This window comes from Ruditapes philippinarum, unplaced genomic scaffold, assembly GCF_026571515.1.
Source record: "Ruditapes philippinarum isolate M1 unplaced genomic scaffold, ASM2657151v2 ctg4318_1_1_1_1, whole genome shotgun sequence".
In the NCBI taxonomy this organism is placed as follows: domain Eukaryota; kingdom Metazoa; phylum Mollusca; class Bivalvia; order Venerida; family Veneridae; genus Ruditapes; species Ruditapes philippinarum.
In genome coordinates this window covers 149,475-165,435 of record NW_026853119.1, presented here as the reverse complement: position 1 = coordinate 165,435, position 15,961 = coordinate 149,475, and the positions used below count along the sequence as shown (strand labels likewise).

Below are 15,961 nucleotides of genomic sequence, written 5' to 3'. Positions count from 1 at the left end.
ACTGCTACTGACAATTTCACGTTTTATAAATTTGCTACTGCTACTGCTGAGCTACTGCTACTGCCACTTTCACGTTTCATAATTTTGCTACTGCTACTGCTGAGCTACAGCTACTGCCAATTTCACGTTTTATAAATTTGCTACTGCTACTGCTGAGCTACTGCTACTGCCACTTTCACGTTTCATAATTTTGCTACTGCTACTGCTGAGCTACTGCTACTGCCAACTTCACGTTTTATAATTTTGCTACTAGTACTGCTGAGCTACTGCTACTGCCAATTTCACGTTTTATAATTTTGCTACTGCTACTGCTGAGCTACTGCTACTGCCAATTTCACGTTTTATAATTTTGCTACTGCTACTGCTGTCCTACTGCTACTGCCAACTTCACGTTTTATAAATTTGCTACTGCTACTGCTGAGCTACTGCTACTGCCAAGTTCACGTTTTATAATTTTGCTACTGCTACTGCTGAGCTACTGCTACTGCCAAGTTCACGTTTTATTATTTTGCTACAGCTATTGCTGAGCTACTGCTACTGCCAAGTTCACGTTTTATAATTTTGCTACTGCTACTGCTGTCCTACTGCTACTGCCAACTTTACGTTTTATAAATTTGCTACTGCTACTGCTGAGCTACTGCTACTGCCAATTTCACGTTTTATTATTTTGCTACTGCTACTGCTGTCCTACTGCTACTGCCAACTTCACATTTTATAAATTTGCTACTGCTACTGCTGAGCTACTGCTACTGCCACTTTCACGTTTCATAATTTTGCTACTGCTACTGCTGAGCTACTGCTACTGCCAATTTCACGTTTTATAAATTTGCTACTGCTACTGCTGAGCTACTGCTACTGCCACTTTCACGTTTCATAATTTTGCTACTGCTACTGCTGAGCTACTGCTACTGCCAACTTCACGTTTTATAATTTTGCTACTAGTACTGCTGAGCTACTGCTACTGCCAATTTCACGTTTTATAATTTTGCTACTGCTACTGCTGAGCTACTGCTACTGCCAATTTCACGTTTTATAATTTTGCTACTGCTACTGCTGTCCTACTGCTACTGCCAACTTCACGTTTTATAAATTTGCTACTGCTACTGCTGAGCTACTGCTACTGCCAAGTTCACGTTTTATAATTTTGCTACTGCTACTGCTGAGGTACTGCTACTGCCAAGTTCACGTTTTATTATTTTGCTACTGCTACTGCTGAGGTACTGCTACTGCCAAGTTCACGTTTTATAATTTTGCTACTGCTACTGCTGTCCTATTGCTACTGCCAACTTATAATAATATAGATAATAAGTAAACTAAAATGTTAAATTATAGCACTATTATGTATGTAATTTGTAGAATACACAAATTTCTACTCAATTAGACAATTTTTAGAAATAATTAAATTTTGTTTTTATAACGAAAACCATATAAACACAAAATGATTCTTCAAGACTATTGTGAAGTTCGTACACAGAGGATGAGTGTTTGGAAAATATTTTAAAGACTATGAAATTATGATTATTTAGACATGAAATTAGTTCTCTACAAAGCACACATCAAATTTTGATATGAATTGTATTTAATGTGCACAATATGGAAAAGAGAGAAATACCTTGATAATAATAAAATTAGTGATATAATAATAATAATAATAATAATAATGAGTTAAAAATGTTATTGATAGACTCAATATACAAATGTACGTGATTAATTGTTTAAGCATACCGCTTCTGTTTCATAGATTTAATCGGGACAATTCGGCTATTTTTATTTGTAATTTCAATTCATTTCTTATCATCCTTACCACTTCTTGACATTTTCATCATAGATTTTTGAATAATTCGCATGGTTTGGGACATCGTCACTCCCTCATCGATACACTGGTACTCCGATCCTTCCTCTGTCGATAGAGCCTCCTTTTCCGCAGGGCCAGAGTCAACTGTCTGTGGTAACTCACCAAGATCCACCTTAATCCAACTTTTGGAAATAGATTTCTGGCAACTTTCCGCCGGACCAAAGTCAATTGTTTGCGATAGCTCACCAGGATTCACCTTTTTAAAACTTTTATCCACAGATTTCTGTCCAATTTTAAGATCTGCCAACGCACGAGTGGCCTTAGCTACCTTATCAGCCTTGCTCATTTCTTCTTGTAAATCTTTATCGCCACCCCCATCTGACTTTGAGGTATCAAGACATTTCCCAGAGTCCCTTTTGGCCTCTCGTAATGACGTTGCAAATAAATTTCGTACTCCTTCAAATCCCATTTTTGCCATCGCCGAAGCGTTTGCAGAATTTTTTGCTGTTTCTAAAACTTTATGGTTCAGCATCAATTGTTTAGTTTTCTCACCTCTGTCCGACCATTTTTTATGCAAGGACGATGAAAGCTCCTCCTCATTTATAACAATCCCAGATGACGTCAGCACTTTTATTTCTTCTTCGACTTCGGCTTCAAGCTTTTTCAACGACATTTCTTCCTTAGATCCAAAAATAATAACTTTTGTTAAATTGTTTGCATCTGTAAGAGGAACATATTGTCCGCCGGTTATTTCAGCCAAAGCAAGATAGAAATCTTTGTAATCACTAACGCTTGGTTCACAACCAACTACGTAAAGTGCAACTCCTTTTCCTGCAAGATCCTTCGATATGTTCATTGGATCTAGTCCGTCTGGGCAGCCTTCTGGAAACGAATCTTCGTCGTCATCAGTAGCTAGACCATGCAGAGGTGCATCGGCAATAAACACACATATTTTCGTCGCTTCTTCTCTCCACGAAAGATGTAGGACATCATTTAAAGCGTCGGCAATTGCCTCAGGGGTATCACCTCCGCCGTCAGCCTCGCATTCCTCCAACCATGATTTCATAGTTTCGACAGAGTTAGTAAAATCATGTTTTTGTGTGATAAAGGTTTCATCCTCCGGAGGGTGATCGCGATATTCCACCAAAGCTAGTCTAACTGTACAATTTTCAGTTTTAACAACTTCATCCACAATATTTACGATGTTCTCTCTGGCTTCGTCTATATATGGATCCATACTTCCCGTACAGTCCATAGCAAAAGCTAAATCCAGCAAAGCATTTCCTTTAGTCGCCATTTTAAAAAAAATATACCAAATCTAAACTTTTCCAAGCTTTTAATTTGTGTGTTTAATGGCTACTGGTTTTCCGTGAATTCAGGTGTAAAATCTAATTTACTTCCTGTTTGGTAGTTATAGTTAAAGTTTTAACTGCGTCATCAAATTTATCTATTTATAGCCTTATCAGCTACTTTTATCAATATGTTATGAATAGAGCGCAAAAAGTATAGGTTATGGAAAGTTACACAAACCTCTTATTTTCAAACAATTTAATCAGAACTTGGCCACACTGGTGGCGGTGTGGTAGTTTTCACTCTGGATCACGGCAGTAAGCCACCGTGAGTTTACCAGAGTACAGTTTTACGGAATGCCGTTAGGGCCATTGCCTATGAATGTGTTGATCTGAAACGCGATAGTCGATAGTACGATGGTGAAAACGCGAAATCACGAAACTACGATGGTGAAAATGCGAAAGCACGATGATGAAAACGCGAAAGTACGATGATGAAAACGCGACAGTACGATACTACGATGATGAAAGCGCGATAAACTATCGTGTTTTCACCATCGTACCGTCGCGTTTTCACCATCGTAGTTTCGTGATTTCGCGTTTTCATCATCGTACTGTCGTGTTTTCATCATCGTACTATCGCGTTTTCACCATCGTACTATCGCGTTTTCACCATCGTACTATCGCGTTTTCATCATCGTACTGTCGTGTTTTCATCATCGTACTATCGCGTTTTCACCATCGTACTGTCGTGATTTCATCATCGTACTGTCGCGTTTTCATCATCGTACTATCGCGTTTTCACCATCGTAGTTTCGTGATTTCGTGTTTTCACCATCGTACTATCGACTATCGCGTTTCAGATTAACACATTCATAGGCGATTGCCCTAACGGAATTCCGGAATGCCGTTAGGGCCATCGCCTATGAATGGTTTGATCTGAAACGCGATACTCGACAGTACGATGATGAAAACGCGAAATCACGAAACTACGATGGTGAAAACGCGACAGTACGATGGTGAAAACACGATAGTTTATCGCGTTTTCATCATCGTAGTATCGTACTGTCGCGATTTCATCATCGTACTTTTGCGTTTTCATCATCGTGCTTTCGCGTTTTCACCATCGTAGTTTCGTGATTTCGCGTTTTCACTATCGTACTATCGACTATCGCGTTTTAGATCAACACATTCATAGGCGATGGCCCTAACGGCATTCCGTACATGATAGTACGATGGTGAAAACACGATAGTTTATCGCGTTTTCATCATCGTAGTATCGTACTGTCGCGATTTCATCATCGTACTCTCGCGTTTTCATCATCCTGCTTTCGCGTTTTCACCATCGTAGTTTCGTGATTTCGCGTTTTCACCATCGTACTATCGACTTTCGTGCTTTAGATCAACACATTCATAGGCGATGGCCCTAACGGCATTCTGTACATTAGGTAAATAAGTAACTTCATGTGCAAAATCTTGTGACTTTGGCTATTAATGATCTCACAAAGACATAAAACTTCCCAGTTTTCCCAATAAGGTGTGTTTTTAATTAACCAACCCATTGCGATGAATGTCAAGCAAGTGACTTCGACAGTGCATACAGAAACGTATATTACATTTGTACATGTATATCCTTAGATTTCAAGAGCCGAGCAGATGTCTTTAAATTATATCATGGCATTAACTTCAAATTTCGTGTTGTTGCTGGGCAACAATACAAATTATTATGGTGTAATATCAATAAGAATGACTTTCTCCGCCTATGGCTGTAATTGATCAATTAATATGTATATGTATCCAAAACTACACCGATTTAAATGGCAAAATAAATTCAAATCGGCAAAACAAGGTAATTCAAACCATATAGTGTAGGCTACATTTATATTTAGAATATCTGCTGTATAATATGTATATATGCATCGTCGGAGAATGTTTCTGGTATATCATTCACAAATGTGAAAACTAACAATATTAATCATGATAATCTCTCGGAAGCAGTGAACCAACAATACTGTATGAAAATTGCAGATTCGGCTTGATCTGGGGTCAAAAATGTATATTTTTGGTCTAAGGTTTGATTGAGTCTGATCCTTTGGCCCACAATATTCAAACTTCACAGGATGATTGTCAATATTGAGTAGAAGACCGCTATCATTGTTTGGGTCATAAGGTCAAAAGTCAAGGTCACTAATAACTCAATAACTTAAGTATTAATCAACCTACAGCTTTAAAATTTTATAGGATGAACAGCCATGTCCAATACATGACACATGTTTTAGGGTCATAAGGTCAAAGTCACAATGACATTAACACTGAAAATTGTGGTACACAAGATGCATTTGGCTTACAGTGTTCAAACTTCATAGGATGATTGCCTATATTGAATATAAGATCCATATCTACATTGGGGTCACAAGGTCAAAGGTCAATATCAAATGACCTTAATATTGTTAACAGTTTTACAACCGTCAAATTTCATGGGATTATCACTTATATTCAGTACATTAATTATATGCCCTAAAATTTGCTAATATTATGTTATATCCCTGGTGTCTTTCTGTTATCCTTACTAAAAAAAACAGTTATCGTGTATATCATGCTCCGCCTAGCGGTGCTCTTGCTGAGTTCTGTTCTGGACAAAAAATCAGTATGAAAAATAACAAAGGGAAATAACTGAAAAATAATGCAGGGAATGTTATCATTCTTGTGTGCTGCACTCCTAATTTAGCACAGCATTTCCACCTCAATAAGATCTATCCTCTTATGAAGTTTCATGTTGACATCTCATTTAGACTTTTTGAGTTATGCTTCACTCAGGAAAACAGTAAGTTTGAAAAATAACAAATGGCAATAACTAAAAAATTATGAAGGGTAGAGTTATTATTCCTGTGCACTGCACACCTCTTGAGTGAGATCTATCCACCTATGAAATTTTCATGTTGATATCTCAAAGGCTTTTTGATTTTGCTCTGGGCAAAAATTAAGTATGAAAAATAACAAGGGGCAATACGCCCATTCTCAATAAAATAAAGCATTTGAGGTTGGAAAATATTAAAAATTTGATGTTGTCATTGTGTCAGTTTTTATCGTTGAAGTAAAAGTTTAGGGTATTTTGCATGTTTGCCAGAAATATTTTCAACCAGAAACTATAACAATTTTTTAACAGGATGGCATTTATTTCTGTAATGACACTGTATTTCCTCGGTAACGTAGATTTCAGATCTAATAATGTAACATATTGGCTGCATATAAATAACAAATGTCTGTTAAATATATCAAAATCTGTAAATTCTCTATCCTGAGGGACTTTCTAACCCAGGAAAATTCAAGGAAGTTGGGTACCTTGCTAATTTTCATTTAATTTCTCCGAAGTTAAATATTCGTAGAAAGCAAGTAGCGTCAATTTTGGAAACGATTATTTTATGTCTTCATTCAATGGATATATATCATATATAATATATGAGAGGTCGAATGCATACACATATGTTGTATTTAGCAACCTTTTTTCAAAACATTCAACTTTTCACTTTCTTCATATTTGGAAAATTTATTGCCGAGCAGTTCTATATTTATCCCCATATAGCATGTCGCGTATGTTTCATTTTATTCAAATACAAATAAAGATTATGAAAACAATGTATTTTTTTTGTAAAATAATTTATATTTTTTCGATATTATTTTAACATTATTTTATATAGAATGAAATACGACCAATAATCTCTTTACAGAAACGAATTAGTTGTTGTTGAGAACTTCAACAGCTTGTAATATGTTTTTAACAATTTTTGCTGGTACATCAACATATTATGAAAATATCTTTCCTTAATGCAAAACCACTTTTGTATCTTCTTACATCTAATACAAGGTAACCGTTACTAACAGGCATGCTTATCCCAACTTTATCTTTAATTTTCAGAAATTGTTGAATTGTTAGTTGGAGTAACGTACGTTTAATCACACTGGCATATTTTTGAACTAATTGAAACTTACATGCAAATCGATTTCTTTATTTAGGAATCAAATGTACATCATTCTATTGTCATAAAAATGCGATTTTATGTTTTTATATTTGCATGTGTAAACAATATAAAGTATGTTTGATAAAAGTAACGTTTTTTTCACTGTGGCTACTTAAACAAGATAAAACTCGACCAAAGTTAACAAAATTTACTTACTAATGTTAAATTGAAGTTTATGTTGCAGTTATACGTGCTTTCTGACTTCAATTACCCCTTTGATAAAATTTCTTTAAAAAGTTTGTAAGGTATGTTTCATTTTTACATTGAAAATGAGTTGGAAAAGGACGCAAGAGCGTATAACCTGCCATAATTTGTGGTTAATGTATCAGAGTTACACACATGTTAATTTTCTTACTTGTTTGGAGTCTTCCTTGAATGGATTAGCTCTTAAACAATGGTAATGTATGTTTCTTTTTAAAATGCTGTTGAAAAGATTTGAATAAAAAATGAAAATTTCCGAAAACAGAATGATATTTGAGAGGCTGCAAGCTTATTTTTGCTTTAATTATATATATGCTATATTATTAAGCATGCATCGATTCAATTATGTAATTTCTGTTTCGCTTCTTATTGTTTAGGTTTTGTCACTATTTATTTATCTGCATTTGGCGACATTTGATCATTCATTATATCAATGAGATTTTTAACAGTCAAATATAAATTTACTAATAATATATCAAAGTGCATATACATGCATCAATGACTAATTGCACATGTTTCGTTAATTCTGGAACTTATTTTTCTGAAACACAATTTCAAAGTTGAAAATTCTAGGTGGCGACAGTAACGTATGTTACATTTCATGGTATTAATGGTACTTGTAAAAGAAAAATACCAGATAAAAATGTAAAACTGAGAGAGTCCCTATTAGACAAAATGGCAGCCACCTTTCTAATAACATTTTGACCTCAAGAAAAACCTTCGTATAAGAGCTACCCAGTGGAACATCAAATGCTGTGTTTTATTGAGAAAACCGACACATATGCCCCCCTTTCTCAAAATCAATAGTAGTCATCTTCTAGTTATGACCAATCAATATGTGAAATATGAAGACTGTATTAAATAGTAACCAATATAATGAGCGGAAATCATTCTACCATTCAAAGCCCCTATTACCTTGACCTTTGACCTAGTGACCCCAAAATCAATAGGGGTCATCTACTATAGTTACAACCAGTCAATATGTGAAATATGAAGACTGTGATAAAATAGTAATCAAGATAATGAGTGGAAACCATTCTGACATTTAAGGCCCCTGTGACTTTGACCTTTGACCTAGTAACCCCAAAATCAAAAGGGGTCATCTACTATTTATGGCCAATCACAATGTGAATTATGAAGACTTTGTGATGAATATTTTTCAAGATAATCAGCGGAAACCATGTGGTCTACCGACGAACAGAAGACCGACATTAGCAAAACAATATACCCCCTCTTCTTCGAAGGGGGCATAAAAATAATGCAGGGAAGGTTATCAATCTTGTGTGCTGCACTCCTCAATAAGATCTATCCACCTATGAAGTTTCAAGTTTTCAAAGTTTTTCAAAGAGACCCTACAGGGGGTTAGAAATAGATAGGTTTCCGATTTCCGGCTACACTGAATTCAGATTATATTTTTAATGCATGTTAATGGAAGAAATCCATTATCGCTAATTGCGATCGTTTTCCGAGAGATAACCATTCTCGTGCTTACCATGAGCACGCGATCTGTGTTTGTCAGCAATCGGAACATCTCGGCCATTTTTCATATCCGAAGTTTGACGGAAAGGTCCGAGAAGTTGCGATTGCAGCAATGGTAGCAGAGATCAGTTAAAATTGATTGCCTCCAAATGAGCCAAAATATTTGAAGATGAGCAAAAATTTTTGAAGAAAATCAAGTTTGAGAAAAAATTGTACTAGTCAAGAAAAAATATTCACAACCTACGAAATAATGTACATGCGATATGCCAGTAAAAACTGATTTTATATACATGTATTTCTACTGCGTAATTAACGCAGTTATGGCTATTTTTTGCATTATTCTGACATATCTGTTTTGGTTTTTTATTTGTAGATTTTAAGTGCCGTTTGCAACGAGTAAAATACTTCCTTTGTTCACCTGAAAATGCCTTTAGATTTCTATTTTATTTTTCAATACAATTTTATTTTTTTTAATACTTTTCAAAAGTTTCAGAAAATAAACATGAATCTGGAGGCATGCTGCTTAAAGCTGGAGTACATCCCAGCTTAAAGTTAAGTCGAAATTAATCATTTACCTGAACACATAGAATGTATCGCATGCACAAATACGCTCGTTAGAAAAATAAAATATATGTGATCCAGAATGACGTAAGTTAATTATGGTTGAATATGTAAGCTATATAAAATTGTTTTATTATATTCTTATAAATGGAATAATGATGAAATAAAACACGTTTTTTTATTTTCTGTATTTTCACGTCTAATATATGAGTATTTTCACTGCATGTTAGAAAAACAGCCAGTAAGGTTTCTTTAGTTTTCACCGGCTTAGGTGTAGCTTGCCGCCTACTTACATTATGTTATTAATATAATAGTCGAGAATAAACAAAGTGTAGATGATCAACACCTCGCTACACTAAATAAAAACATGATAATATGATTTTTTTTCTATTTCATTAGTTGTATAAAATTATCAATATTTCACTCCCGTGGCTATCTGCCACTTCTGAAATATTAATTTTCATACCACACGATGAAAATAAATTCTGTATTTATAGAAAAAAAATAATGTCCTCTATATATTTGGAATATCTTGATCTTTAATTTGTATTTAGCTTCCATGGACTTAATTAGAATTGGTCACGCTCGGCGCTTCCGCCTATCGTGAGAATGTGAAATTATAGTCTCGAGTCACATAAAAGTTCCAGATTTCTTAAAATATTTTCCTAAAATAAAATTGCGACATACTGTACATCTCGACGATTGGGGTATACTAAATGTTACACTTTAAATTTTGTTCCTTGTATATTAAACGAATAAGCTCTGTCAAATTTGGAATGACATTAATCGAAGTCTGTATGGAAGGAGAACGTATGTAAGATGCTTAATATATGACATCAAATCATCTAGCCAGAAAACGCCGTAAAAGGCAAAATTTCCATTTGTACCAAACTGGTGTAATATAAAGAAATAAGTACGAAATTATCATGTAATATTGAAAACCAGCGACGTGACGGTGATGAGATGGGATGAGATAAACGTTTTTTATTCAGTATGACATATATAAGCGAAAGCGGTGTCGCTCGCATCATGACGTCATCAAATCGTAACGGCTAATTTTCACATACCCGTTGCCGCTTTTGTTGACTCCGTAAAAATGTATTGCACGGGCCGTGCATATCATATTTGGACGTGACGTCCATTTAAGACACGCTAAATGTTAGAGTTATACTCAAGGCGGCTCAATGGATAATGTTTTCTTTTCCACTTCAAACGATCTTTATTTTTGGAATATGATAAAAAAAGAATATTAAATTCGTGTAAGTTAGATCTAATTACAGAATTTAACGAACTCGTTGAATAAAATAATATTATGCTTCGCCAGAGGATCGCGTAAAATATTTTATTCAACTCGCTATGAAACTCACACTCATTAAATATCCTCTATTTATCAAAGCTGGTGTTAATATAAAGAAATAAGTATACGAAATAAACATATAATCTTAATAAGCGAGCGACGTGACGGTGATGTGATGAAATGGGATCTAACATTTGGAGGGAACGCTCTTTTTTTATTTTCGTACTTTTCAGATAGTATGACGTATGTAGCGTAACATTACGCGCTCTGCATTATGACGTCATCAAAGCGTAACGCTCTATATGATACAACGTTTATGCTACTTTGTAGAATCTAGTTCCGTTTAGTTTCATTTTATACTGCCATATCTCGTAAGCTTTAATGAAGTAATGATTGACGTCGTACAACGTTTTCGATGTTCTTTACAGAAAAATTAGAAGGAAAATAAATATATATCAGGAAATTATACTAAATTAAACACTTACTCACTCAAATGTTTAATTAAGGAAATAATGAGAACCGTGTTAGAATAAGTTATGATTCACCGTGATATTTAAGTTATCTTCTGAAAAGCGTCTATGATTCATTTAATACATCTAACAAGCTATATATACGTGTAGATACATCTAATAAGATAAGTAAATACATCTTGTATGATATATAGGCATTCGTAATCCCATCAAGGTCGTTGAAATAAATTGGTAACCTTCATACAGTGTATAGGGAAAGATAATTGAAATAATAATAATAATAGTGGTACATACACATGTAGTAGTTGTGGTCGTTGGCATCGTCGTGGTGAACGTGGTAGTGGACTAGGTGGTAGTGGACTAGGTGGTAGTGGACTAGGTGGTAGTGGACTAGGTGGTAGTGGACTAGGTGGTAGCGGCAGCAGCCACAGTAGTTGTAAAAATAATGTACATGATAACAGGGTTCGTACAGGCCCTAAATTTTGATGTTTTTTTTTTTCTTTTTAAAAGGCCATAAATTGCATGGCTGGTCCTGAAAAAGCCCCTAAATTTGCACTGTCTGGCCCTACATTACTAAAAAAGAAGACCTTAGAATTTAGTTTGGAAACTATTTGGTCCGTTAATTATCAAAATCTAAATGATTTACAAGGCAATTGAGCGCCAAAATAAACATCTTTTTAATAACATATAATTTTGTCCTTTGGGCGAATAAATAAATAGTACATCTAATGATCTTTATCACACACCCGTGCCGATTTTGCGACTCCGTAAATATGGTATTGCACGGCCGTGCATATATTTTGACGTGACGTCATTAGCGTTATACAATCATAGTGTAAAGACGCGCTAAATGTTAGCGTTATTCTATAGGCGCGTCAATGAAAAATGACTCTTTTTTACTTTCAACGGTCTTTATTTTGGGTATGTGATAAATAGAATATTAAATTCGTGTAAGTTCATTACTGACTTTATTGCACTCGTTGAATAAAATAATATTATGCTCGCCAGAGGCTCGCATAATATAATTTTATTCAACTCGTGCAATAAATTCAGTATTGAACTTACTCTCATTCAATATCCTCTATATATTAGCCCATCATCATGGCAATAATTAATGCGGCACATTGTTAAGTAACTTGGTAGCATTACTTATTGAAGGAGATCACTTTAAAGGAGTTAACTGTTGTATGATAAACAAAGAACTACAAATCAGACTCATGTTTATGTCATGAAAATTAAGCCCTAAATTTAGTAATAAAGGTCCTAAAGCCCCTAAATTTATGTATGAGAAGTCTGTATGAACCATGGATAAAGAAGATGATAGTGGTGATGATGATGATAATGATATGACAATGATTTCGCGTATTGGGCAGGCAATGGCACAAACTTTAAATTGTCAACTGTTTGATTTGTTTGGTTTTACTGCGCACCAAAACGTTATAGGTTATATGGCGTCGAAACAGGAAAGGTGATTTTTTGGTTACCTCGGGTGTTACAAACTTCAAAGCAACACCTGGGGCCAAAACCATTTCATCTGCTAGAGCTAAGAGATGCATAGATTTCAGTTATTCAAACCCATTTAGTCGCCCCTTACGATTCTTCAGGATAAACGGTGGCAACGCGTCAGTCACAAGAGGATGTCAAATTCTTTTCCATAGTTTGCTATTTTGTTGTTGTTTCAGATTTTTATTGGGTTTGGGGGTGTGGTTAAGGCACGCTGGCACTGTTAAGTTCATATTGTACTTCCCGGCTTTCCTTGTGGTGAAATATTTTCATAATAGTAGACCAAAATCTTAAATCTTGGAATCATGAATTGAGGTCTGAGCAATTTTCAAGGAAAGCGGAACTGTTTGTGTTTTTATTAATGTTTTTATGTCTGCCAATCCACCTACCCAGCTTTCCTGAATAATTACCAAGTAATAGTTAAGGCCGATTGCAATGGAGAAATTTTGTCTGCGCCCAAGGATCAAACCATCGACCCCTGGACTACTATTCCGAAGCTCTTCTTATTGAACAAAGCAGCAAAGGGGGAACTGTTACAGGATAAGGGAACTGTAGTAAAGACAAACAAAACTAGCATTTCCAAAGAATTTATTGAAAATACCTAAAAAGAATGGGAAAAAAAAGAATATAAAGAATTCGCACAGCGAATCTGGTTTCTTTTTTCCGAATAAATAAGATACAATAACAAATCTGATGATAAAGTGTCCTCAATAACAAATATTAGTGTAATACAAAATGTATGACAACACCTCAAACAAATCATAGAAAATAAAAGAAAATGAATGGAGTGATTGAATTATTAACAATATTGAAAGCGTTCAACCTTAAAGCTGCATGCCTCCAGATGAACCAAAATATTTCAAGAAAATCAAACTTGAGAAAAATGTACTCAGATTTTAAGAAAAGCAAACAGATTCAAGATAAAAAGTATTAAGTAATAATTTCTGTGTTATGTGCGTTTTTACCCCATTTTTTTTTCCAGTATGTTTCACCATATTTCTACTGCATTACTATCACAATAAAAGCTATTTTTTGCATACGTTGACTTATTTGGGGGATAATTTAGATGGATTGTAAGTGCTGTTTGCAATGTGAAAATTATTTCCTTTGTTCACTTCACAATATTTTACATTTTAATATATTTTCAAATTTTTCATGAATCAGGAGGCATGCAGCTTTAACTTGCTGAATTTTGTGTAATGGATTTGCCCTGCTTTGAATTTGGAACACTCCATTGAAAAATTAAGGGATTTCAATATCAAAATACAAAAACATTGAGCTTCCAGCAGTTTAGAGCCTGGTCAGTATGCATCAAATGTGCAGGCTGGCCTGGCTTTATACTGGTGGCAAACGCTTATCATTTTCAGTTCAAGCAGTTGAAGCAATACCTTAGGCTATTGTTAGTTTCGATATTAAACTTTGGATATTAAACTTTGGAACTGTAAATCAATCGAATGAAAATTGTTTAAAGATACTCGCTAGTAACTGGAGTAAATGTTTTTTTAAAATGTTCAATGAATTTCAATTTTACATAGCATATGATTTTTTGGCAAAGAAAGGAAAAATATATGGCGGTATGATTTCACAGTGACATAAAAAACCAAGAACTTAATCTATTTCAAAACAGAAGAGGTCTTTCAGATAAAAAAAAAAAACTTGTTGGATTAATAGATTATGCCATATTTCTTATTTACAATTTCTGTGTAACACAACATTTTGAAACTTATTAAATAAAATCTAAAGGTATTTTAATGATGTACTACAACAAATCATAATTATGAAAAGACAACTGCTACTAGTCATTTACTCGTAATTTTCACATAGTTAACTCCCTTGTTCTTAAAAAATAACAGTTCATTACCTAATGTGACTCATTAATCAAACCTTTTTCCTCATATTTAAAACTTTCCTTTCTGGGAAAATTGCTGTATGCTTTAAAAATGTCATCTCTTGGATTTAAAAATAAAAATGTTATCCAACAAGGACAACTGTAAAAATGATAAGTACCTGGTAATCAACATTTTGTCTGGTACCACGCTCTTTTGCAAAGGCTATTGTAACTGCTCTAAGCAAACAAACAGTTTAAAAAACATACATTCTTTAAAAAAAAGAACAATGGATAATTCTGTAACACAAGACTGGCACAGCCTGTATGGATATGTAAGTGGTAAAATATTACTGATGGTCCCCATCTACACATAAAATAATGGTGTTGCACACACATAATGCCCACCACATGTATGTAAGGTTTCTAACACACTTGAATTAGTAAATAAAACACCATACTGACAACTTTTTCAAACCTTGGATATAACAGGAAACATATTTGAAAGCTTTATGTCTCATGCATGTCACAGTTGTACCTTTAAGTAAAGACATTTGAGCCGGGTAATCAAAATGGGTTTGCGATCAGGATCCATGCTGTTCACTTACCAACTCTATTACATTTAATCTGCTTCAATTCAGTCTTTAAATATCTAGTTAAAGCTACTTTTTAAAAGAAACACTGTACATTGTATATTGAATGAAACAAGAAAATTATTCCTAAGCTAGTGTGCAAAAATACGCTTACAATAAATACTTTTATAATAATGGAAAAATACTATTTTAATAAAATGGTCTTAAAAAAGTGTTTAACATATTTAAAACATTTGAATACATGCATAAACAAAAAACTAAATGAAATCATTTATCAACAAAAACTACAAACAGTAATTTAAAACAATCAAATTACAATGGAAATTTTTTGCACCAAAGATTGTATTAGTAAAATATAAAATTTGTTAACATTAAAAACATAGGAACAAATTAATAAAACATACATTGCTAAACCCCAAGGTTTTCTGCCATTTACAAAATATCAAACATTGGAGCAAAAAACATAACATTTAAGAAAAATGGAAAACAGAGAATGTTTAAAGCTGCATGCCTCCAGATGGGCCAAAATATTTCAAGAAAATCAAGTTTGAGAAAAATATACTAAAATATTAAGGAAAGTAACAAGGTTCAAGTTATAATTTACATTTTAAAGCGATTAATGACTGATTTCGCTGATTTTGCAGTATTTATCACCATGCATAGTAAGAGCTACTTTTGCATATTTTGACCTCTTTTTGGCATTTTATCTGGATTTTAAGTGCCATTTGCAATGTGTAAATTACTTTCTTTGTTCACTTCACAATATCTAACTTTTAATTAAATACATTTTCAAAATTTCCATGACATTTAGCATGAATCTGAAGGCATGCTACTTTAAATTGTGAATCAAATTCAGAACAGAAAATAAGTTGACACAAAAATAACCACAAAAACATGATTTAGTTCTGGTTCAATCAATAACTCCTATA

At 34.0% G+C, this 15,961-nt stretch overlaps 1 protein-coding gene across 1 annotated transcript; it reads right to left on the bottom strand.

The window, feature by feature from the left end:
- Window positions 1-1,316: 1,316 nt before the first annotated feature.
- On the bottom strand, window positions 1,317-3,189 carry LOC132734389 (alpha-protein kinase vwkA-like). The gene has a single exon (XM_060721125.1). It carries the CDS (start codon window positions 3,090-3,092, stop codon window positions 1,785-1,787), a length of 1,308 nt encoding a protein of 435 aa, XP_060577108.1. The 5' UTR covers window positions 3,093-3,189; the 3' UTR covers window positions 1,317-1,784.
- Window positions 3,190-15,961: the final 12,772 nt, after the last annotated feature.